Genomic DNA, 25,180 nt, shown 5'->3' with positions numbered 1-25,180 from the left:
AGGCCTTCAACTGACTGGATGAGGTCTGCTCACATTGGGAAGGACAATCTGTTTTCCTCGGTCTACGAGTCAATGTTAATCTCATCCAGAGACATCCAGAGTAATGTATGACCAAATATCTGTATGTATGACCACTCCACAGCCCAGTTGACACATAAAATTAGCTATCATAAATCCACCTGTGTCAACTTGGCATCTCTGCACAGCTCTTTAAACTCCTATTCCAATTTGACCAGCATCCTTTAAGAAGAGGAGATTGGACAGTCAAGGTCACCCATGTTGTGTTAGTCAGGATTTTGTTGTTGCTGTGACAGTCCATGGTCAGCTGGCTCTGTTGTTTCTGAACCTGTGGTGATCATCATGGCAGAAGGGCCTGGTAGAGCAGAGCAGCTCACCTCATGGCAGTCAGGAAGGAGGGGAGAAGGAGCCAGTGCAAGATAGACCCTTCAAAGCCACACCCCAGTGACCTACTTCCTCCAACCAGGCCCCACCTTCCACAGTTCTACCAACTCCCAACAGTCTATTCAGATTTTGAATCTACCAGTGGATTAAAACATTCATTAGGTCAGAGCCCTCACAATCCAATCATCTCTGGAAATCCCTCCAGACTCCCCTCAAAAAATCAAACTGACAATCAAAATTAACCACCGCAAGTGAAGAGGCAGCAGGGGAGAAGCCATCTGCAAGCCAAAGAAGGAAGCTTTTAGGAGCCAGCTCTGATGACACCTAGACTTCAGCTTCGAGAACTGTGAGCAAGTACATTTCCGCTGTCAAAGCTGTCTGGTATTTATGTGACAGCAGCTGTAGGAGTGTCCTGTCCCTGAGAAGACTTGCTCACTCCTTCCCTCTTCCTTGGCTGCCCTCTTTGCTTGGCCTGAAGCACCTCCCTCGCCTTCAGGGTTTGTCTTGCTTATTCTTCCATGTTCCTGAAAAGCCAACGAAGGTACCTGTCTGTGCTTCTCAGGGATGCATAAGGAAGGGGCTCACAGAGCTTGGAGCCGCTTCACTAGCACCCATTTAGTGTGGGGTGGAGCATGGTGGCAGGGGCCTAGAAATTTCCTCCCAAGCCAGGGCCATCAGCCTGGAAGTTGTCTTTGTGTGGATCTGAAAAAGGCACCCTTGCCAGCCTTGGGAGCAGTCGGTGGAAGAAGCCACCCTTGGCCCAGTGTGTACACTGCACCACTGTGCCGGGGCTGTCTCCTTGGGACCTTCTGTCCACTTAGCACACTGCCTCACCATTTGCTTCACCATACCCTGAAGAGAAAACAAGATGGGACACCTGAGAAACAACACGGCTCACAGAATACACTGAATGACAACCAAGAGGAGGTCGTATCTGTGCTCGTCTTGTGTCTGCAATATTTACATCTGATAACAGTTTTTCTGACACATAAGCACTCTGCAGAAGGAAGCTGGGAATGTGAGTGACAATTTCTTTATGTCCAACAGTTTCTTGGATCAAGTTCAAAGCATGAAGCATTAAAAGAAACTTTTACACTTTGATGAAGGCCAACAGGGCATTCCAGGAACACAAGTGCAGGCAGGGGTGGCCCTTTCTGACCTGTTGAGGTCACCCAGAATCTGAGTGTCCATCTGCCCTATGGTAGCACAGCTCCTCCCCAGTGCTTAACTGAGGACCCGTGATCACGCAATTGGATGAACCACAGTGTTGCTGCTGCCCTCCTGGGGCCCACAGAGATGCTGTTGGCCTCTGGGCTGTTACTGTGTAGGGTCTGTGATCCCAAACCTTGGTTTGTAGGATGCATTTGGCCAGGGGTGAAGCACCCTTCCACTGGGCCCCCCAGGGACACAACAATCCTGCCATTTCTTTCATTCTTGGGCTTTTTCTGGTGGTGTTCACAGGTAGGTACCTCCCAGCTGACTTGGAGTTCTTAGGGCAGAGAGATGTATTGCCTGGAATTGGCTCTGTGTGTGGCCCACAGGAGGTGCTCAGGTGCTATTTTTAGGTGTCACTCTGTAGTAGAGACTATGTTTAAGGACAGCCTCCAGCAGGCAGGTCCTACCAAAGGAGGTGCAGGGGTGATTAGAACTCGGGGTGGAATTAAAGATCGAATGAGATCAGGTTAGGTAGGGTTTGAAATTTGGTTAAGACCTAGTTCCAGCTCTCCACCACCCCATTGCCAGGACCATTTCTGGTCCTCTGGTAGAAATGGTGTCTTGGAAAGTGAGCCCAAGGCACCCCAAAGGATGTCACAGCCTCAAACCAGTCTTGGAGGTCACATCCATCAGATGAAGCTGGGTCATGGCGCACCCACATCTTAGTGGCTTAAACAGCACAGGCTTACTTCCTGCTCTAATGTAGCATGGCAGGGCAGTGGGATGGGAGTGAGGGGTTCTGCTGACTGAGGTCACTTAGGAAAAGGGGCTGCACCCAGATCTCCGCTTCAGTGATCCTGACACTCGCGCCACTAATCAGAGCAAAGCACACCTACCTCCTGGCCAGCAGGCCATGGCGATGCTCCAAGGGCCCAAGAGAGGCAGACTGCATATCTGTGAACCATGGGAAGATGCTCACCACCCCAGAGGGGAAGCTGCTGTTGGGGGTAGCACAGGGGTCCAGGGCTGAGCCACACGGCAGGTGTGGCAGGGCGGGTGCTGGAATGCTGGGTTTGGAAGCTTTTGTCACCCCAGCAAGCTTTCCCTGCCTTCACCTTTCTCAGCAGACTGTGAAATCCTATTTAGAATACTCAGCTGGCCTGGTAATTCTACCCTTGTCCCAATGTCAGCTGGGAAACAGCAGCCTGAGGGCTGGGACCTCCAAACCATCAGAAACCCCAGGGTTTTTTATTTGTTTGCTTTTTACTATCAGGAACTAAGGAGGAAAAAAGTGACTTGAGGAAAGGAATAGAATTTAAAAGAAACAGAAGCAGAAGGCAAAATGCCCCTGCCCTTTCCAGGAGTGGTGACAAATAGGAACAAGGGACGATGGGTGGTTATGGGGAGGCAGTCCTTGCAGAGCTGCAGAGCGGGACTGGTGGGCCACACGTGCTGTCATGGCTCAGGCCACAAGGAGGAAGGGCTCTGTTCTTCAGCCCCTCACAGCAAAGGCCAGGCTCTTGAGCCGGAGCAGAGCCAAAGAGAAGACATTTGCTTTGATGACTCGTGGGTGGCAGGAGAGGGCCTAGGACCAGAAGAGGGCAGGGGCCCTGGTGCCTGCTTCTCTCTGCCTGGACCAGCCCTGAGCACAGCCCACTGCCTGTCCCTTCCCTGGCTCTCACCTCTGGTGTAGGGATAACTGTAATTTTGGGAATGAATGAATGAATGATAGGACTCCTAATGGATCTGTATTCATTCCTGGGAGGTGGAGGAAGTCAGCTGGCCACTAGAGGCACCCGGAGCTGAAGGTAGCTGGCTACACCAGGCAGCTGAATGCTGGGCAGCAGTCAGTGCTGACAACTCAAGCCACTGTGGCTAGCCCAGGTTCCAGGGATCTCCAGGCCAGTCACGACTCTTTGAAGTAAGACTCTGAATCTGTTAAATTGCCTTGTCCAACCAGAACCTCCACACCTGTCAACTTAGTCCCCCCATCCCTACCTGCTACAGCTTCAAGTGGCCACACAGAACTTAAAGACAGGTCCTAGGGCCTCATCCTTAATTCACCCTTTCCAGGGTGATGGTGGTGAAAAAAGGTTTCCGGACTATTCTAGAAACATCCAGAATCTTCCTATATCCTCTCCTAAATCTTTCCTTTCTGAATCTTTGGGGGGTGGGGTGGGCCATTCTTGGGCACTGGGACACAGAATTTCCTCAGTTCCTCAGTCTGCTGTTGGTAAAACTCGGGCCACATCCACCCCTTCTTAAATTGTGGAACTTTGGGTTCCATTAATATTGAAGCTGTGGGTAATTTTGGAAGACAGGTGCTCTTTTAGTGTGATTTTTGTCCTCACCCCCCTCCCACCTTTCTGGAACCTTCTGGAATGGGTTATATAGGCCAAACCAGAGAGAGGAACCTGGAGACTTGTGGGAGCTGGCAAGTGGATGGCCTCAGTCCTGGGAACACTCAAATGTAGTCAGTGGTATTGTCAGAGTGCCTTTAGCTCAGAGGGAATCAGGTTCAATGCTATTGGTCATTAAGGTGAAGTTTTTGAGCCAGAAAATCTAGCAATGCCCAGCCCTGGCCCTGGGGAAGGCAGCAGGGGGAGGGGAACCTTCAGAAATGAGGTGAGACCTGTAGAAAAGGCCTCCAGGAGTGGGTAACCCTGGGCACCAGGCCAAACTGCTCTAACTGCAGCCGTGTGGGCCTGTAGGCCTTGAGGTTGCTGTAGGGAGCCTGTGGGTTGTCATAAGGCCTAGGGGAGAAGGTGGCCTGTGCAGCTGGGGCTCTCCAGGGGCTATGGTAGGGCTGAAACCTGGGTGGTGTGGGTGGGTTTGGGGCCAGGGGACTGCCTGGTCCCGAGGACGTAGACAGACTCTGGTTGTGGGGATTGCTGCCTGTTGACAGGCTGCTGAAGGGGTTGGAGGATGTGTGGTCACTGGCAGAGCAGCTGCTTCCACTGAGATGGCCATTGGGGACACTGGGGCCCACGCTGGGCTGAAGGGGTGCGACCAGCCTTGGGGACTTAAGGCCCATCAGGGGCTTGGAGGAGGTGTAGAGGTGGCGAAACTCCTGGTCAAACAGTTCCACCGCCTGACCCGTGAACTTGGAGAGGATGTTCCGGTGCACGTGTCCACAGAGCCAGGAGAAGCTGGAAAGGAAGAAGAAAGGGAGGGAGAGATGAATAGTCTGAGAGCTGTGGGACCCCTCAGGGCAGGGACAGAGGGGCTCACCCCTGCCCACCCCTCCTCTGAGCAGGTGCATTTCCTCCTGGTAAGCACCTGTATTTAAACCCCTGTTCACTGTGTCATCCCTGCTTGCACAGCTGGACATCTTGCAGGTGAATAGTGGAGATGCCACAGTGAGTTCCTGACCTCTAAAGGGGCTGACTGGGAGCTGGGTCCCAGTGGTCTCCACTCTGCTCAGAGGAGTCACCTGGCCTGTCCAGGGACACCTGCCTCCTGCCACTACTTAGGGGTCTGCAGAAAACAGCTGTGGCTGGGCTTGTTTCCCGAAGATCTGAGGAGCTTGTGAAAGATTTAGTCCATTTGCAAGCACATGCTCTTTGAGAGGCGGAAAAGGGCAAGCCGAGAGCAACCAGAACACCCAGCACTGTGGTTTGTGCTGGACAGCATCTGAACACCCACTGGAGGACCCCACCCAAGGACAGGCCTGGACACTCCATTTAGAGACCTAAAATGAAAACAAAATGCTTAAGGCTTTGATGATTCTTTGACTTCAGCAAACTCTTTTCTACCTTTGTAGAAAACTCTCGAATTCCTGAAAATTCAGTGGCTGTATAGACAGCTCTAGCCAGAGCACTAGACTCCTGGGCCCTGACTCAGGCCAGCTCTGAGGTCTAGAGCAATGGGGGGAGGACGGCCAGAGCTGAGCAGAAACGGCCCACCAAGAATGGGGCCCTCAGCTTCTAGCCCTCTGTGGCTTATCTTGCCGTCTAAAGTTCAGTCCCCAGCCCCGGGTCGGGATCGAATTCCCTGTTCTGTGAGGCAGGGCGGGCTCACACAGGCCAGGCTAATCCTGAGAACAACATGGAGGCTTTGTTTAAACTTCTCCTCCCTTCCAGAAGCACCACGGCTCTAGAGAGGTGAGTCACCAGAGCTGAGCTGGGCCTGCCAAGTGGCAGGAGAAGAGGTGATTGATCACAGGGACTGTGGGGCTGAGCCACCCAAGAAGCCAATCGCCCTGTGTCATTTGGGATCAGGCTAGATTAGGCCACACAGGTGTGTGCTTTGCTCTGCAAAACAAGTCCAGAGACGCCCTGGCAAGTCCCTAGGCCCCTGCAGGTCCCCTCTGCTCCCCTGTGTGCCCCACAGGGTGTGTTCCTCATCGCCAGCCTTAACCTTTATACTTTGAATCACAACCCAGGGAGGAAACACATCTTAATTTTATTGTGTTTTGACTCTACATACATAGCAGTCACTGAGTCAGAATCTTTGACATCCTCATCGGTCCACCCATGGCCCGAATTCTATTCATGTAGGCAATTTAGTTATTTTTAGTGATGTCATCGGCACCTCTAAACCCACCCCCTGAAGTACAAGCTGTAGCATAACCACTTCTAGCCACGCGGTCCTCCTGGCCACACATCTCCAGAAATCAGCATTGTAACACCCTCGCTTCCTTTTCCCGTAATTAAAAACAGTTGTCTTATATTTACTTTTTTTTTTTTGACTAAGCAAGTGCTCTACCACTGAGCCACATCCTCGTCCTTTTAAAGATTCTTTTTATTTTAAGACAGTCTCCCTGAGTTGCCCAGGCTGACCTTGAACTTTCCATCCCCCTGCCTCATCCTCCTGAGTAGCTGGAATTACAGACGTGCATGTCACACCACACCTAGCTGCATTTACTTAGTTTTGTTTTGTTTTGTTTTTTGCGGTACTGGGGCTTGAACTCAGGGCCTATACCTTGAACCACTCCACCAGCCTTTTTTTTTGTGATGAGGTTTTTGGAGATGAGGTATTGTGAACTATTTGCCTGGGCTGGCTTCGAATCAAGATCCTCCTGATCTCTGCCTCCTGAGTAGCTAGGATTATAGATGTGAGCCACCAGTGCTCTTCAAAGTATTTACTCTTGAAAGTAAATATTTTAATTTTAAGCTGTTTTTAACCTATATATAATATTCTGGGATTTTTTTTTTCTTTTGTTGGGAGGGTACTAGGATGTGAACTCAGTGCCTCACACTTGCCAGGCAGGTGCTCTGCCACTTGAGCCACTCCGCCACTCCCAGTCTTTGGGGATTTTTTCACTTAATATCTCCCTGCTCAGATGTATCCAGATTCCGCCCCTTGCTGTTACTCCCTGAATACCTTTCGCCTGTTTATGGCCTGACTTCTCTCTTTCTTTAAGATGTCTTTTGATAAAGTTCTTAATTGTAATACAGTCAGACTTAGCAATTTTTTATGGCCAGTGCTTTTTGTGTGTTTTAACAAATTTTTGTTTACCCTAAGGTCTAGAAGATAGTCATCTACTCTCTCTTTTTTTTTCTTCAACACTGGGATTTGAACTCAGGTCCTACACTTTGAGCCACTTCACCAGCCTTTTTTTTTGTGAACGCTTTTTTCAAAATAGGGTCTCAAACTATTTACCCTAGCTGGCTTTGAACCTCTACCCTCCTGATCTCTACCTCCTAAGTAGCTACAATTACAGACGTGAGCACTGGCGCCCAGCCATCATCATCATCATCATCTTCTTCTTCTTAACTATCTTTTCTGCTACATGTTTTAGATACTTAAATCCTTTTCATCTATTGATGTTGATTTTTTTCAAAACACGCATGAGTGAGAAATGTTCATCTCTATGGGAATTATCGTTTTGTAGTTCCTTCTTTCCCCAGTGCTCTGGCATGCCCTGTCCCCCGTGGGTCTTGCTTGGGCTCTCTCTTCTGTTCGTCACTTTGTCCCTCCTCCCCTGCCACATTTCGTGATCGCTACAGCTGCACGACAAGTCCTTGCAGAGCAAGACCTTCCTGCTTGTTTTTCTTTTTCAGATTTATCTGGGCTCTTCTTGGAAAGATATATTTTATATCATGACCTACACATACATGTAGCCAGACAATTTCCAGAATAGAGCCAGATGCAGTGGCTCAAATTTGTAATCCCAGCTACTCAGGAGGCAGAGATCAGGAGGACCACTGTTCGACGTCAGCCTGAGGAAAAAGTTAGACCTCCATCTCAACAAACAAGATGGGCATGATGGTGTACATCTGTAATCTCAGCTATGTAGGAGGTGTTGATAAGAGAATCTCAGTCCAAGGCTGGCAAAAACATGCAACCTTATCCAAACAAAAGAAATTTCTATCCCAGTGTGCTCTGTTTGCTTTTATTCTATTCTATTTCATTTTTGCAAAATTCTGGACACAAAATTCATGTCACATCCACTAGTGGATGGCTCCAAACCAATGGCAGCAACCTCCCAGACTTGCCAGGTAAAAGTCTGGCCACCAGCCAGGCCCAGAGCTCATCCTTACTATGCTGGTCTTAGGACACCCTGTGGTCACTTCTCCATGTTTCTCTTCTTCCCTACTGAATATAAGGGAAGGTTCTCCTTTTTCAGCATTTTCAAATGTACAGAAATCCTAGTGGCTGAACTTGCCCTTGCCAGCCTTCCACCTGGGGACCTGGGAATCATCCCTGAATTGTAATCACAGAGGAAGGAGCCACGTGCCAGTTGCCAGGGAGAACAGCTTACCGCAGCTGTCACCTGACTCAGGTGCCAAAACCTGCCAGAGCTGTAGACAGGGTGAGACTTCTGTCATTTATCTCAGTGTCGCCAGCAGACTGCCTGTGGTCCTAATTGATCCTGGCCTGGTGTTTCACACACACTGAAATTGTTTCTCTTCCACTTCTATTTTTTTGGTGGCACTGGGGTTTGAACTCAGGGCCTCACACTTGGTAGGCAGGCGCTCTACCACTTGAGCCACTCTGCCAACCCTTTTTTGTGTTGGGTGTTTTCGAGACAAGGTCTCACAAACTGTTGATCTCTGCCTCCTTAGTAGCTAGGATTACAGGCGTGAGACACTGGTGCTGGCTCACTTCTATTTTTGTAGAGGTTTTTTAGTTGGGAGGAGAAGGTTTCAATTTTAATTTCCCAACAGCTCCTACAGGATGGGGACAGATGAGCGCTACACATGCCTTCCATGGAAATGGCCTTTGGGCCTCTGTTGCTAGAGGTCTGACTTCTTCACTGGAAGTGGGGTTATGGGGAAATAAGTTTCTCTAGCACTTTCCTTCTGCACAAACCCTGCAGAAAGGCCCTTACCTCCTGGAATAATAAATAATAAAATAACGAATAATAAACTTGGCATGATCACCATCACAAGTGTTCTTTCCTAATTCCTAGGAACCCCCTGGAAGGCAAGGTCAAACCACGCTGCACAACAGGGCTGCTTGCTCGGCTGAGAAACCAGTGCCCTTGGTAGGTACTTGGTGTTAGAACCACAGTGAACCAGACATCTGTGCCCTGCCACTGTCTACACCGCCACGTTTTAGTGTATCTCAGGTTGGGCAGGTGAGTGTTTGTGCTATTTTACTCAATTCTCCCAACAGCTGTTCTTGTTTTCTGTTTTGTTCTGATGAGGAAACAGGTCCAGAGAGACGTACACAGAGTAGGATTTGAACTAAGTTCAAGTTCTTGTTCTTCTGGGGAAAATGTAATTCATAAGATACGTGTTTGGCTTTGCCCAGAAGTGAGAGCAATGCCAACTTTGGGATTAGAGCATGAGATAATTCACATTATGAGACGTTGAAGATAAATGTAGAGTCTGGCTGGCAGAGTGGCTCAACTGGTAAAAGTGCCTGCCTAGTGAGCATGAGGCCCTGAGTTCAAGCCCCAGTACTGCCAAAAAAAAAAAAAATGCAGATTCTGTTTCCCTAAGATGATGAGAGGAATTTACAGGAGGAAGCCTTCCCCAGCCACCCCAGCACAGCCTGCTTCTGGCCTCCCTAAAAAGCAGGGATTTTGGTTCAAAATCCCCCAGACCCTGAAGCTCCTTCATGTTCTCATTAAGCACTCAGCCAGCTTGTTTCTCTGCATTTTATCTTTCCATTAATCATCTTAGCTGTTTCCAAAGACAGTGTTGACAGTGAACCCAGCCCGTCTCCCTCTGTCCCTGGATACCAATCTGTGGCCATGTGGAAGGCAGCAGGTGGATTCTGGGAGGCAGGAAACTGCTCAAAAGAAACATCCCAATTGATAACTTTGGGACAGTGGCTTACAAATTGAGTTTCTGGGCAAGAAAAAATCTAATACAGCCAAACTTTATTGAAATTCCACTATAACAATAATAAATTAAAAAGAGTGAGAAGGAATTCCTCAGCTTCATTCCTCACTTCAGGCTTGGTTGACTTCTTGGATCAGTGGTAACTGCCAAAACCTAACAAGTTTGAAAATAATGGTCCTAAGGTTTAATATGGTACATAGGATAAGGACCAAGTGGAAGGTGGTCAAGAATTGGGAGGAGAGGCCTAATGAGAGGACCATAGATCATTGGAGTGTGTCCTTAAAAACCATTGTGGCACTCTGACTGTTCTCTTTCTCTGCTCCAGTTTGAGATGTGACCATTTACTCTTACATATATATTCCTGCCATGATGTCTCACTCTCACTAGAAGCCATACTAATAAGCCTGCCTGATTTTAGACTAAACCTCCAAAACTATAATTTAAATAAAACTTTCCTCTTTATACAGTTAGTTCCCATGGGTATTCCTTGTAGTAATGGAAAGTTGACTGATGCAAATGGTGTGGAAAAAAGGATATACTTTGTGCTATGTCTCCCCCAGATTCCTATGTTGAAAATCCTAAGCCCAATGAGATAGATTGGGGTGGAGCCTTTGGGAGGTGATTAGATCATGAGGGAGGATTAGGACCCCTGTAAGAGACTGCAGAGCTGCCGCCTCCTTTAGCCATGGAGAGGTTGGCCACAACCTTGACCTTGGATTTTCCCAGCTTCAGAACTGGGATAGCAGGGCTCTGGTGGCTCATACCTGTAATCCTGACTATTTGGGAGGCTGAGATTGGGAGGATCGTGGTTCAAGGCCAGTCCAGGACAAATCATTGGAAGACCATGTCCAAAATCACCAGAGCAAAATGGCTTGGAGGTGTGGCTCAAGCAGTAGAGTGCCTGCTTTGCAAGCAGGAACAACCCTGAGCTCAAATCCCAGTCCATCCAAAAGCCAAAAAGAACCGTGAGATATAATTTTTTGCTGTTTTTAAGCTACCCAGTGGATTAAAACACTATGCAAATACAAGGCAACAAGAAACTGGAGGTGGCAACATTAATATCACAAAAAGGAGGAGTTAAGCTAAGAGGCATTAAAATGCTAAAGAAATCACACTTTAGACTGAAGGCTTTCCCTTGATGCTCATCCATCCCCCCCTGGCTATTTTGCAGTGCCTCCCTGGCTGTGTGGCGCCACAGCATCAGTGGAAGGAGAGGGGTAAGTCAGACACATGCATGTAGAAGACTTGATGTGTTTAGAAGCAAGTTAAATGGGATGACATTTCTCCAAAGAGATGCAAAGGGACAACAAACACAAGACTTCAACATCCTTAGCCCTCAGGAAAATGCAAATCAAATCCACAAAGCCACATCACTTCTATGACAAAAAGGACAACAGGTAACAAGTGTTGCCTGGGGTCAAGTGGAATTTTCAGGCGTGCTGGTAGGAATGTAAAGGGCACAGTCACTTTGGAATAGCATTGTCTGTCAGTTCAAAAGGAATTGCCATACCGCACAACTCTACCAGTAGGCATATACTCAAGAGAAGGAAAAGCAAAGATGCACATGAGTGTTCTTACTGGTATCATTCACAAATTCTGAAAAGGGGAAACAAAAAAAATGCCTTCAACTGAGGACCGGATGAATAACACATGGCGTCCACACATTGCATGAACTTGTAATGAACTTGTAATAAGTGACAGGGGCAGTCACACAAGACCACATGTGTGCTTCTATCCACATGAGATGTCTAGAAAAGGCAAAGCTGCAGGACGGAGGCAGCTCAGTGGTTGCCTAGTGAACCATACTTGTGCTGGAGAGTGAGTGCTCATGGGAGGGGTTTTCTTATGGGATGTTGGTATTTTAAGACTGATTGTGCTAATGTCTGCACGGCACTGGAAATATGCTAAGAAGAACTGAATTGCACATTTAAATAGGTGACTTGTCTGGTGGTGAATGAATAAATCTTAATAAATTTGTCATATTAAAATAATGAAAGTTTAAAATGAAATGGAGTCTGTGCATACACAACAAAACAAATTGCATCCATTTATAATCATACCTATGAGATCTGAGAAGGAAAAAGAAGGGTCCTTGTCCTATTGAAATGAGGGGAAACTGAGGCACCTGGAAAGCCTCTCCATCCTGAAGTCCTCCCCAGAAAGGCCCAGGTGTTCTGCCTCCCACCCAATCTATGTGATAAGCTCCAGCTCCAGATGGAGGAGGCGAGAGAGCTGCTGGGGTGTGCGTGAGACCTCGACAGGAGATGGTCCAGTGCTCACCTGTATGATCCTGACAAAACAAATCTCCAGTCTGAGATGATGAATTTCTCTTGGATTTGGCCGGAGAATTTCCTGCCTGATTTGGCACAGTACACCTCCCCTTCCACACTCCGGATGGAGATGTTCTGTTGGGAGCAAAGTCAAGGTGTCACTTACTAATTACATGTTTGCAGGTACACATTTGGGCTATGGACTGAACGCGTCCCCCTAAATTCTATGTTGAAACCTAATCTCCAATGTGATGGTATTAGGAGATGAGGCCTTTATTTTATTTATTTATTTATTTATTTTTATTATTCATATGTGCATACAATGCTTGGGTCATTTCTTCCCGCTGACCCCACCCCCTCCCTTACCACCCACTCCGCCCCCTCCCTCTCCCCCTCACCCCCTCAATACCCGGCAGAAACTATTCTGCCCTTATCTCTAATTTTGTTGTAGAGAGAGTATAAGCAATAATAGGAAGGAACAAGGGTTTTTGCTAGCTGAGATAAGGATAGCTATACAGGGAGTTGACTCACATTAATTTCCTGTGTGTGTGTGTTACCTTCTAGGTTAATTCTTTTTGATCTAACCTTTTCTCTAGCTCCTGGTCCCCTTTTCCTTTTGGCCTCAGTTGCTTTTAAGGTATCTGCTTTAGTTTCTCTGCATTGAGGGCAACAAATGCTAGTTAACTTTTTAGGTATCTTACCTATCCTCATATCTGTGATTAGGTCATGAGAGTGGGGCCCCCATGAAGGGGACTAGTGCCCTTATACACGAGATCCCAGAGAGCTCCCTCATGCCTTCTGCCATATGAGGACACACTGAGAAGACCAAGGCAGAGAGGCCTCACTAACCACTGACTCCACAGACACTGACAGTTGACCTCCCAAACTGTGGGAAAGAAATGTCTGCTCATTATAAACCACCTACTCTATGTTGTTCTGTTAAAGCAGCCAACATACTAAGACTATTTGCATGGGAAACAGTCTGGATGTTCACCAAGATGTCACCGTGTTACTTGATGAGATTATGGGACAATTATAGTTTTACTTTAGTTGAATTTTCTTCATTGTCCTGACATTAGCTAGCTATGAAAAAAGGGGAGAAGGTAGAACTCAAAGAAGACATCAAATCAAAGAAGGAGCCCATAGTCTAGGCTTCAGTGGATGACAAAAGGCCCTGCTTTGCAAGTGGCTTTAGAGACAGGAGTCCCTGACCCTACCCTGGTGAGGGGGGTGGCTTTGTGAAGGCCCCCATGGACCCTGGTTCATGCTAAGAAAAGATGTGTCCACAACCCAAATCCTGGCTCTAGTTTTCTCGTTTCCCCAGCATCCACCTCCTTCCCAGCCCTCAGCTGGACCTCTTGGAAAGGCAGGTGAAGGATGGGACTTTGCCTCTGGCTTAAGGCCGAGGGAGGCAGACTACTGCCGGGAACCCACTGATGCTGGCCTGGGCTGGGCAGGCGCTGGGACTGGCACCCCCAATGCCTCCAGCAGCTCTCCAAGCCTCTTTGTGAGATGGCAGGCAGAGGGATACATCTATGCCCTATGGTGAGCAGACAACTGTCAGGTGTGGCCAGTGTGGGCATGGAGGCAGGGCCAGCACTGATTTTCTTGCCCTCCTGCCAAGGAGGTGTGACCCAGGCAGCCAGGCAGTCCCCACAGTGCTGAGGCCTGTGGCACCAGGAGGGTCCTGAACTCAGCTGTCTCTGAGTCAATGTGAAGGGGGAGGGAGGGACACAGGTTGCTGACCTGCCTGAGCTGGAGGGGACATAAAAGGAACCTGAGGACCACCATGAGCATACTCATGACCTTGAATTACCATCCTCAAGTCTGCATGAGTAATTAAACTCTTATCTCTGGGTTTCTTTTCTCCCTTCCAGGAGAGGGAAGAGGAAGGTTCAGTTAAGTCCAAGCACATGAACTTCCTGTTGGTGCCAGGGAGCTCTAAATATGTATCCCACAGTCCTGGTCCTTGCCTTGCCCTGCCCTGTGAGGCACATCCACTACTGAAAGGAGAAAAGGAGCAGGTGGAGAGAAACTGCTCACCAGATATCCATGCGCCTTTACACTTGCCAGAACTGGGGCATCCAGACAGAGTCATGGGCAGAAGTGATGGAAATTCTTCCAGGTCAGATCCTAACATCATCCCACAGAATCCTGCAGCCCCCTCTTTCCCTGTCACACTGCCTTTGTAGTCATCTATTCCTTATGGTGTAGCTACCAGATGAAGGACCATCTGGCCTATGTAGGACTTTGAGCAAGAAATAAGCCATTATTGTGCTGGGCCATTGAGATGATGCATTGGTTACCTGTTCTACCCTGATGGATACAAGGTACCCTCAGAGCTCTCACTGGGCCCCTACCTTGAGGTGACTGTCAGAGATCTGGACTTTGTCACACATCTCCTGGAAGAGCTTCACACCTCCCTGGTCCAGGAGCACACAGACGAATACCCCACGCTTGTTTGCTGCCTCTAGAATGTCACAGAAGATCTCCACATCTGTGAACACATCCATCAGGATGGCCAAGACCTGGGCCAGGGCAGAAGGCTCCATTATCAAAGAAGTCAGAGTCACATGCTCACTGATCTCAGTTGAACTTCCTAAGTCCCAATGGGCCTGGAGGGGAGGTTATGGGAGGATCTGACTGGACAGGGTTTGAGGAAGGGAAAGGAAGGGCTGGAGTGGAGGTCCCTGGCCCTGTCCTGATCCCGTCTCTTCAGTCTCAGCATACCTTCTTTGGCCCTATGCCCATTGTTGGAGTAGGGATGACAGAGGGGGCTAGGAGAGAGAGGCTAAGAGAACAGAGAAGGCAAGAGAAAAACAAGAAGAGCTCCTGGTGCAGGCTCAGGGAGAGAAATAAGCTGTGTCATGGCTTCTCAGCCCTGTGTAGCTAGAAGGCAAGATGGCAGCTGGTTTCCAAGTTTTCCTAAACCACAGAGTCCACGCTTCCAACAAGATCCTGTGTGGAGGCACCATATATGAACTAGACCACAGGGAGCTGCCCGTGGGATGGAGAAGGGGTCCTGTTCTCTCAGCAGCCACTGGATCATCTGTCATAGCAGAAACTTGTGGACAAGGTCTTAGATATCCTGCAAAGGGGCAAAATGAAGGTGTTCATGCCAGCACCACTCCAGTCCCACTTCAGGGAATCACCTCTCCTCCCCAGTCAATGTGAGTTGAATGGTGCCCAGTCATCCCCTGATTGGGTAGGGGCAGGGCACCTGAGCAAGGATAGACCAATAAGGACACTGAATCCCCTGCTGGTCACAGAGATTGGCCAGAGGAGGTCACCTGATCTACATTATTCTAATGGTAGCCTGCCCAGGACTTTTGCTGGGACTCTTGAGAAAAGATGTTCCTTCTTTCTTCTTTCTTGACTGGTGGTTTATCACATACAGCTGCTGGCATCCACCTTGCTACCGCTTGGGGAGAGGCTGCCCCAAAATGAAGACAGCCCTAGAGAAAGCAGGGTTAGGAGATGGGGACGGACACACAGCAGCATCACTTGAACACCTGGTTCCAGTCATGTCTGAAGCCAAATATACCTTTACCTTTTATTTTTGTTTGTTTTTGAGACAGGGTCTGGCTATGTAGCCCACGCTGACCTTGAACTCAAGATCTTCTTGCCTCAGCTTCCTCATTGCTGGGATTAAAGTGTGCACCATGACATCCATTATCCTTGACTTTTCCACATGGAAGTCACTGAGTATTCTTCTTCTTAAGCTCGTTTGGGTTTCTTTTCTGTCACCCAATCATAAACCCTTCCTAATACCTAAATTATGATATATAGACAATCTGATTATGGGCAACATTAAAAATGATAGCTGTAATGGTTATGTAGAAGCTGTGAGATGTGAAATGCTTATGGACTGAATAAAACTGTCTGTATAAATAAATGTTCAATAAATTTGTGTTCACAATTAATGAATTAAGTGAAAAAAGGAAACAATGCAAAATGGTCATGTGTCCCCCATGATTGCCAGTGAGTGAAACTGCAGATATTCAGCCCAAAGTCAGAATTAACAGTACGTTAGGATGGGGGGGTTATAGGGATTTTCTTTCAACATTAACTGTGATAATAATAGTTACAATAGTAATGTTTAACCATCACCACACCTGGACGTAGCAAGGGCAAGGGAGCACCTTGTTGGTAGGCCAACGAGATGGCTGGTACCTGCGTGGGGCTGACTTTTTGCTCAAATGACATAGATTTCTCGACAGGGGAGGAGACTGCTGAGAAATTGCTCACCCCGACAGGAAGTCAGAAAAGCTGTTTAAATAGCAAGACCTGTGGTCCATTAGAATCACGACTCTGTTACAGCAGTTAAGTGTTTGCAAACATTTAAGCTTACGGCACCAAAGACGGCTGGGGGCCCTCTCTGTGCTGAGAGATAAATGCCTCCTCTTGCAAGGTATAAACAAAAAAGACCATGCTCTCTCTCCCCGTAACTCAGTTAATGCTGCCACGTCCTTTTTCCTGTGAGTCCTTGCTTAAAAGATGCTCAGAGATGCTCAGCGGTGTCCTCGCTTAAAAGATGCTCAGAGATGCAGGCACACGTCTGGGCTCATCTTTGTTGCTCTCTTATGGAATTGGCTTGCAGCAGCTGGATTCTTTTGAGGCCCGTAGCTGGTTTGACCCTCTCTTCCTCAGCTCCTTGTGTGGAGGGGTGCTGCCTTAGGTTGTAGTTCACTGAATCATGGATCTCCTGAAAAAACATGCCCACATCCTCACCCTAGAGCCTATGAATGTGACCTGAGTTGGGAACAGGGTCTGTGCAGATGCAATATAGTAAAGAATGTCAAGATGAGTTCTTCCTGGATTCTTTGGTGGCCCCTAATCTAACGACAAGTGACCTTTTAACAGGTACAAGAGAGCACCGGCAGCAGAGGAGAAGGCCATGTGAAGACAGAGGCAGAGACGGGAGTTGGGCAGCCCACAAGCCAAGAACTGCCTTTAGCCGTCAGACACTGGAGAGGCAACGATCCCTTGAACGTTTAGAGAACATGGCCCAAAAGGAGAGCCACCTTGGTGGCTGACTCCTGGCCTCCAGAACTGTGGGAGAATAGATTCCTATTGGAAGCTACCAGGTGTGTAGTAATTTGTATTATGTATATAATCCAAAGGAAAAGAGATCTAATAGGAGCTAGGAAATGACTCCAGCCCTGGAGCTGCTGGAAACTAGATGTGTGACTCTGGACAAGTCACTTGGCCTCTCTGGGCTTCAGTTTCTTTGCCTTGAAATGATTGTCCCATAAGAGATCATTAGCTCCCATGCAAGGTGGGTCTAAGTGCAAGCTTGATGAGGCAGGTGAAAGTATTGCACGAAAGTAAAGATGGTTATTTTCATCTGAGGTTAAAAAATGACTCATTTTTATATGCCTTGTTCACAAGACAGTGTAGGGAAGATTAGAATAACACTGTGCAAGAATGATGCCTCAATCCAGGTTGTGGAAGAGGGTTCAAATCAGTGCCTGCTCCTCTGTGGGCGTAAAGGGAAGGTGCCGTGTAGGGTGCGCTGTGTTCTGTCAGGGCCAATCCAATCAGAGGTGTGGACAGAGCCGGGCGAGGGTGACTGGGAAGGAAGGGAAGGTGGTTTGGATGCACAGTCAGGCAGGTCGGCTCCAGGAATCAAAGCTGCTGAGAAATGGAGGGGCTATGTAGGCGATGCTGATGGATGTAGCCCCAATCTGGGCACGCAGGAGCTTTGCGTGGACTGGAAGGACAGGGGGCAGAAGGAACTGCGATTTGATCCTGGTGAGGCCCCCACTTGTGTTGGGGACAGGCACTGGGGACACTCAGCACCACCTCCCCCACTCGCTTCAGCTGTCCTCCTTTTCTTCGTTCTGATTGCCTTTTTGCTCTTGCTTCTGACTGAGGAGCACCAACAGCAGGGGTTCCTTGCACTCTACCATCAGCCACGGATTCATCTCGTGGCTCATTCCCAAGCAATGTCCTGTGTCCCCATCATTCTGCTCCAGGTCTACAAGTACATGCATGTGGATTGTGTGTGGATTGCGTGTGCTGTGTTGTGTGTGCATGGTGTGTGGTGTGCGTGGTCTGTGTGTGATACGTGTTCTGTGTGTGTGTGTGTGTGTGTGTGTGTGTGTGTGTGTGTGTGGAGTCTGTCTCTGGACATCGGGTATAGCTCGAGGGAAGGAGGATGAAGAAGAGACAGTCCAGAGACAGAGAAAGAATTCCGGTTGCCTGGAGCGCACCCTGCCTTGTCTCTGTTCCACATTCTCTGCTGGCCCCGGGCTTGCCTCCCCAATTTTTTGGACTCAGGACATCTTTTTTGGGGTGGGGCTGCGGTTCCGGAGTTTGCACTCAGAGCTTCACACTTGCTAGACAGGTGCTCTATGGCTTGAGCCAGTCCTCCAGCCCTGGATGCTTTCTGCCTTCTTAGACCTTAAAAATTATTGACTGTCTCAAAAAGCTTCTGTTCATGTGTTTATGGCTATTGATATTTGCCGTATTAGAAATTAAATGGAAAAGGCTGAAATAATTTTATCTTAAATCAACCCATTACAGGTTTCATGAAAAGTACTACATTTTCTCAAAAAGGGGGCGTGAGCTGAGGGTGTGTATGTAGGGTGTGTGGTGTGTGTGTGTGCATGTTTGTGTGTGTGTGGTGTGTAATGTGTGATGTATGTGGTGTGTGTGTGCATGTGTGTGGTGTGTGTGTGTTTGTGTGGTGTGTAATGTGTGGTGTGTGGTGTGTATGTCCATGTGTGTGTAATGTGTGATGTGTGTTGTGTGTATGGTGTATATGTGCATATGTGTGTTCTCTGTGTGATGTGTGGTGCTTGTGTCATGTGTGCACTGTGTGTGTGGTGTATGTATTGTGTGGCATGTGTGTATGGTGTGCATATGTGTGTGCTGGGTTTCCTGAGCATCTGTGTGGTGTGTGCTGCATGTGGTGTGTATGTGTGGTGTGTGTATATGTGTGTTGTGTGATTGTGTAATGTATATGAGTATGGTAGGTGTGTGTGTCATATGTATGTGCGTGGTATGTGTTATGTGTAGGTTTGTGTCCTATGCATGTGTGTTGTGTGTTTTTGTGTTGTGTGTGTCATGTGTATGTGTGTATGTGGGTGATGTGTGTGTGTGACATGCGTTATGTGTGTGTGTATGGTGCATGTTTGCATGAGTGTGTGGTGTGTGTGTTCTGTGTAGCATGTGTCATGTGTATGCATGGTGTGTACTGTATATGTGTGTGGTGTGTATGTGCGATGTGTGTGTGGTGTGGGGCACGGACACGCGACTGGTATATGTGTTGTGTGTGACACGTGTCATGTGTATGTGTGTAGTGTATATACAGTGTATCATGTGTGTGTTGTGTTGTGCTGAGTGTAATGTGTATGTTTGTGTGGTGTGTGCATGCCTGGTGTGTGTATGAGTGTGTGGTGTGTGTGTGTGGTCTGTGACATGTGGACTATGTATGCTTGTGGTGTATGTGTGTCATTTCTATGTGTGTATGTTTGCATGCATGGTGTGTGTCATGTGTATGTGTGTGTCATGTGTTGCATGTGTATGGTGAGTGTGTTTTGTGTGTGCTGCGTGACATGTGCCATGAGTATGAGTGTGGTGTTTGTGCTGTGTATTGTCTCTTGTGTATATTTGTGTGTGAGGTGTGTGCACATATGGTGTGTGGTGTGTTTGAGTGTGGTGTGTCATGTGTGTTGTTTATGTGTGTGCTGTGTATGTTGCATGAATGATTTCTGCATGTGTGTGTGATGAGTGTGGTGTGTGCAGCATGTATGTGTCCTGTGTGTGTGTGTGGTGTGTGGCATGTGTGGGGTATGTGTCCTGTGTATGTGTTTTTGTGTGTTATGTGACATGTATATGATCCATGTTACATGTGTATGGTGTATGTGACATGTCTCTTTGAGTGTATGTGTGTGGAGGGTGTGGGGTGTATCATGTACAACTGTGGTGTGTTGTGTGTCATGTGATATGCATACATGTGTGTGTTGTATGTGTGTGTGCTGTGCATATGTGTGGTGTGTGTGCATGTGTGTGTGGTTTTATGTGCATATATTGTTTGTGTTGTGTGTCTGTGTGGGGTGTGTATTGTGTGTTTTATGTGTGTGGTGTGTGACATGTCATGTATGAGTGTAGTCTTTCTGTAGTGGGTCATGTGTGTCATATGTATCTATGTGGTGTGTGTATGTGTGGTGTGTGTGCATATGTGTGTTTTGTGGGTGTCACGTGTCATGTATTTGTGCTGTGTGTGTTTGTGTAGCATGGAGCATGTGTATTTGTATGTATATACATGTGGCATGTTTTGGTATATGTGGTGTGTTGTGTGTAACATGTCATGTGGATATGTGTAGTGCATGGTGTGTGTCATATGTATCTATGTGGTGTGTGTATATGTGGTGTGTGTGCATATGTGTTTGTGGGTGTCACTTGTCATGTGTATGTGTAGCATGGAGCATGTATATTTGTGTGTGTATATATGTGGCATGTTTGGGTATATGTGGTGGTTGTGTGTAACGTGTCATGTGGATATGTGTAGTGCATGGTGTGTGTCATGCATATGTGTGGTCTCTGTGGGGTCTTCATGTGGTTTTGTGTGTGGTGTGTGTGTGATGTGTGGTGTGTATCATGTGTATGGTATGAATATTTAGTGTGTGTATGTGTGTTTTGTGTATGTGTCTGTGGTGTGGTGCATGCAATGTGTGTCATGTGTTTTTGCGTGGTGTGTGTATGTGTGGTGTGTGTGGTGTGTATGTATATGTGAGTAGTGTGTGTTGTGTGTGTGTTGTGTGTGGTGTGTGTTGCTAGGCGTTGCACACAGATCCTCACAGGTGCAGAGTAGATGCTGTGCCACACAACTGGCCAGGTCCCTGTTCTGTGTTCCTGCTGGCCTCTGTGATGCCTGCCTTAACAGAGCCCAGCGGTTTGTCCCCTCCTGCCTCCAGCCGCTGTCATGGTGGAAGGGTTGAAGACGTGGGTAAGTGGCTGGAAGGGTGGAGCTGCACACAACCGATGGAAGGTCTCAGGGACTGGCAGGGACTTGCCGCACACTTGGTAACCTCTGCCTTCACTCTTGACCCAGTGTAAGGCTCAGCACAGTATGCCAGTCCCACCAATCCCTATCCTTGCCCTCCCTCCTCACCACTGCTTGCTGTCCCATGTCCCCCAGCTCTGGTCCCACTGGATGGGTGACTCTGTCTCCCCACCTCCAGGACACATGAGCCTGTCATGTCTGCATTTGATGTCTTTCTGCCTGGAATTCCCTTCCCTTCCTTCTCTGCAGGGCAAACTCTTACTCAGCCTTAGACACTGGACTCAGAGGCCACTTTTCTGGGAAACCTGCCTTAGTCACCTCTCCCATCACCCCAGACACCGAGGGTTGCCTACTTCTGGGGCTGCTGCCACAGTGTCCTCCTTTCCTCTCCTTGGGGTCAGGCAGCTGGCAGGGAGCCCCACAGGCAGAGAAATGCCTGTTTCATCCTGTCTGCCATCCTGGGCCTCTAGCCAAAGGAGGAAGTCACAAAGATGGGCCTCAGTCTGGCGTAGGAGCTGAGCCTTGGGAGGTCAAGGGACTTAACAGAGGTGGCACAGGGAAGGAGGGGAATTCCTGCTTTATCTAGAAAACACTTGGTGGGCTGGCTCCTATCTACCTCCCTCTCTCCTCTCAGCGGGCAGAGGCAATGTGTGTGTGTTTGTGTATGGGGGGGTGGTCAAGCCTGTTTCCCCTTACTCTCTTCTCGTTCTTCTCTCCACTTGTTTCTATAGATTGGGGATCTGGGTCTGCAGCCATCTCCATGGGAGCAGGCCACCCTAAGTCCTCATGCCTGTGTGACAGGGACATCAAAAGTCAGCCTGCAGAGGTCTGGAAATCAATAAAATGGGTGAAGCCCTTGAGGGTCCAGGACAACAGAGAGAAGCAAGGGACTGTGGTAGAGGGGACCCGCCCAGAGAGGTGGTCACAACCCAGCACCAGTGGCGGATGGTCTTCTACCCCTCTTAGAGTAGCTGGGAATGACTCCTTTTAGGAGAAACCTTCAAGCATGCTGTGTTGTTTATGGGGACTTGTGAGCCTTAGTGCTACAGTGGAGTGGAGGGGGCCTTGCCAGGTGGGGGGTAGGGAAAGGTGGGGGCTCAGCCAGGGACCTGGGTTTCACAAGCCCCAAGCTTCTTTTGTCCAGGGTGTCCCACTCTTCTGGAGTTGCAGGTGTGGTGAGGAATTCCCTGCACTTGGTGTCTGTCACCCAGGAGGACCAGAGCCAGCACACTTAGGATCAGGTCTTTAAAGCACAAAGATGACCTCAGTCTAGCATGAGAGGTGAGCCTCAGGAGGTCAAGGGACTTGGTGGAGGCAGCACAGGTAGCTCCAGGAGACTTGGCTCCTGGCAGCCTGCCTGGGCCCATCTGTCACTGCTGATGCCACCCTATCATAGGGACATGAAATACTGCTCTGAAGCAGCCCAGGTACACCAAGCTGCTCTACCCATTGCCACCTTCCATTTAAATTTCCAGTCCCCTCTGCCCTCCCCTCCACACTCAGCCCCCTCAGCCTGAATGGCTTTTCCTAGAACCTTAAGGTTTCACACAGTACTGACCATGGGAGGGGTTCAGTCACAAGGCTGGGCCCTCGCAAGAAATGATCTTGAATATCAGTGTGTGCTTTCAGGAGTTCTTTTGAATGTAATCTTAGTGACAAAAAGAGAAAAAGTAGCCTTATTTTGTGTGTGTGTGGGGGTAGGGGGTCTTTGAGCTTGCCATGTAGGTGCTTTACCACTTGAGCCACACCTCCAGTCTATTTTGCTCTGGTTATCTTTAGAGATGGGGAGTCTCACAAGCTATTTTCCTAACTCTAACCTCGATCCTCCTGATCTCAGACTCCAAAGTAGCTGAAATCGCAGGCATGAGACACCTAGCAAAAATTACCTGTCATAAACAGCAAATCTGTCATCTGTGCAAATGACAGATTTCTCTCTGGAAAGCGCATTCTACCCCTGTCCCTCTGTGGCTTCAGGAGGGAGGACTGGGTATCCTGAGTCCTGAGCTGAATGGTCACTTTGTGGACTGGGTAAGATGAGCCTTTCACCCTTTCCCAGATGACATGCAGCCACCAAGGCCCCTGTACTCAGGGACACTGGGAGGGCTCCTGACCTGGGCTGCCATTGGGCCTGAAATCCCATCAGCCAGGCCTGACATCCTGAAGGACTTTTCGACTTCTAAAGTCTCATATTAAAGTGAAATCCTTCAGCCAGGTGGAGTCCTTCTCCGCTGCTGACCCCATCTTCTGCCTGACAGTGGCCTCATTCGGGTGCCATTTATGGTCAGACAGATGTAAGCAAAATTGAGAGGACAAGGGGCAAAGGTGTGCCTCAGTGGAGTGGCCCCCGGGGATAGCCACCTAACTCATCGTAGGGAATTCAGAGAAGGCTTCCCCAGGTTAGAGCAGCATTAGTTAGGTGAAAAGCAGGGAAGGTTAAGGCCTAAGGTAGGGGAACAGACATGCGAAGGCCTGAAAGCAGAGCTGGCAGGTCGAGAATCTTTAGGGCCTCTGTATTGAGAGGCAGGAGGAGGGAGGGGTTGTGAGCCGCGTGAAGGAGGTTGCTCTTCCCACCATGGGCAAGTGGGAGCCATGGAACGCTGTATCTAAGCTGGGAAAGGACCAGGTGAGATGTGCAGTGTAGGAAAAGGGTTCTGTTGCAGGAGACTGTGTGGTTTGGGATTCAGATGGAAGAGAGGACCAGACAGCAAGCCATTGCAGCATTCCAGTGACAGATGGTGGTGGCCTGACCCAGGATGTGACAGGTGGAATCAGGAGGTCAATGACCCAGGATAAGGCAGAGGACAGTGCCCCTGCCTCCACCCTAAGCCCTGATCAGCTGGACTCTATCTCTGAAAGTACAACGCACCCCTTTCCCTTGTCTGCCAGCTCTGTTTTACCCCACCCAGGACCCAGGAGACACACGGCCGTGGCCAAGGGGATACAGGCGCCACCATTGCTACCTGACTGCTTCTGGAGATGCAGCGGCGGACGAGGTCTCTGATGTTGTTGTGCTTGTCCATCTGGAAGTACACGGTGGCACTGGACTTTTCCTTCATGTAGGGCTTCTCAGCCGAGGCCCAGGTGTGCAGCAGGGCTGGCTCACTGCCCTCAGAGGCCACAGGGAAGTAGGTACCTGACTGCAGGGAGCAGGAGTCCAGTCCCTTGGGGCCTGTCTCGGCCCCTCCTGCAGGATCCGGGGCACAGGGGGGCTCCTTGGCCTGGGCCTGGATGTACTGTGCCTCCACCGAGGACAGGAAGTCCACCTCACCTTCCTGGCTGAGTGCGCGCCAGTAGGCCTCAGAGCCCCCATCCAAGAGGGCATCTGTGGCCAGCCGGGCACTCTCATTGTCACTGAAGTCAGCCCTGGTCGGCCGGGCCCACTGGTTCTTGACATCTTCCAGACGTTTCCGGATCTTGCCTATGTGTCTTGACCGGCTCATCCTGCCCTGTCCCTTGGAAGTGAAGGGGGAGGCCACACTTGAGCTCTTGCAGTTGTGGGGAGCACACAGACCTTGCCTCAGAGGAATGGGGTTCCCAGCACTCCTGGACGGCCACCTGCTTCCTGGACTGGCACCCAGGTACTGCCACCCTCCTGCCTGCTCAGAGAAGTGGTTCTCACTGTCCTGAATAATACTTCTCAGAGATCCTCACCTGTAGCCCAGGGATTGGCTTATCTCTGAGGGCCACCGCCCTGCCTGCTGGCCAGAGGGCTGGCTCAGTCAGTGCCTTGGCACCGTCACAATGGGATGTTCTCTCCTCCAGCCACAGCCCCAGTCAGCTTTCCCGTTTGCTTGGTTGCACAACGCATGGGCCCAGAACCCCTCAGGCCTCTGTTCAGCAGGCGTCACCCCAGCACAGTGCATGGACAGGCCCAAGGAGGACTGTGTGTGGCTCAGGTCCCCTCCTGTGTCCTCAGCTCAAACACTGATGGGTTCAGAAACAAGAATTTCCCTGAGGGGCAAAGGAACTGTCTTTCAACAGAGGCAGGCTGGAGCTGTGCAGGAAGAGCTGTTCAGCAGGAGCACCTCCTTTCTTGGAACACCTGTGGGTCCACCCCTCCTTGTCTAGTGCAGGAGCTTGGCCCTCTTTTCTCTGCCTTAGAC

At 49.1% G+C, this 25,180-nt stretch overlaps 2 protein-coding genes and 1 non-coding gene across 12 annotated transcripts in view; 2 read left to right on the top strand and 1 right to left on the bottom strand.

Annotated features, from left to right (window-relative positions):
* Positions 1 to 24,112, top strand: part of C3H8orf76 (chromosome 3 C8orf76 homolog) — a 50,022-nt gene extending 25,910 nt beyond the window's left edge. For 2 of the 10 annotated variants that reach the window (XR_002211935.2, XR_012446399.1), the window contains 3 exons: positions 3 to 3,478; positions 8,915 to 9,082; positions 10,966 to 12,101. The gene's annotated coding sequence lies outside the window, so the exon portion shown is untranslated. Of the gene's footprint in view, positions 1 to 2; positions 3,479 to 8,914; positions 9,083 to 10,965; positions 12,102 to 13,941; positions 14,434 to 15,642; positions 16,895 to 16,927; positions 17,419 to 23,983 lie in introns of those variants that run through there. The other 8 variants (XR_012446407.1, XR_012446406.1, XR_012446403.1 and 5 more) reach the window with 7 other exon arrangements.
* On the bottom strand, positions 4,115 to 24,517 carry Fam83a (family with sequence similarity 83 member A). Its single transcript, XM_020156497.2, has 4 exons — positions 24,038 to 24,517; positions 14,425 to 14,592; positions 12,075 to 12,199; positions 4,115 to 4,706 (listed from the first exon to the last, which is right to left on the bottom strand). Exons 1-4 carry the CDS (start codon positions 24,515 to 24,517, stop codon positions 4,172 to 4,174), a joined length of 1,308 nt encoding a protein of 435 aa, XP_020012086.1. The 3' UTR covers positions 4,115 to 4,171.
* On the top strand, positions 9,342 to 9,415 carry Trnat-agu (transfer RNA threonine (anticodon AGU)). The gene has a single exon. It is a non-coding gene; the product is annotated as a tRNA-Thr (tRNA).
* Positions 24,518 to 25,180: the final 663 nt, after the last annotated feature.

The sequence above is a fragment of the Castor canadensis genome, chromosome 3, assembly GCF_047511655.1.
Source record: "Castor canadensis chromosome 3, mCasCan1.hap1v2, whole genome shotgun sequence".
NCBI classification, from domain to species: Eukaryota; Metazoa; Chordata; class Mammalia; order Rodentia; family Castoridae; genus Castor; species Castor canadensis.
Note: the sequence above shows the minus strand (reverse complement) of the source record. Positions and strands in the feature narration are given on the sequence as shown.

Coding starts and splice junctions, on each gene's coding strand:
- Fam83a (XM_020156497.2), bottom strand. CDS start 24,517: ATGAGCCGGTCAAGACACATAGGCAAGATCCGGAAACGTCTGGAAGAT. Junction 12,200..14,424: donor TCTCTGACAGTCACCTCAAG/GTAGGGGCCCAG, acceptor TGCTCCCAACAG/AACATCTCCATCCGGAGTGT. Junction 4,707..12,074: donor GTTTTGTCAGGATCATACAG/GTGAGCACTGGA, acceptor CTTCCTTTCCAG/CTTCTCCTGGCTCTGTGGAC.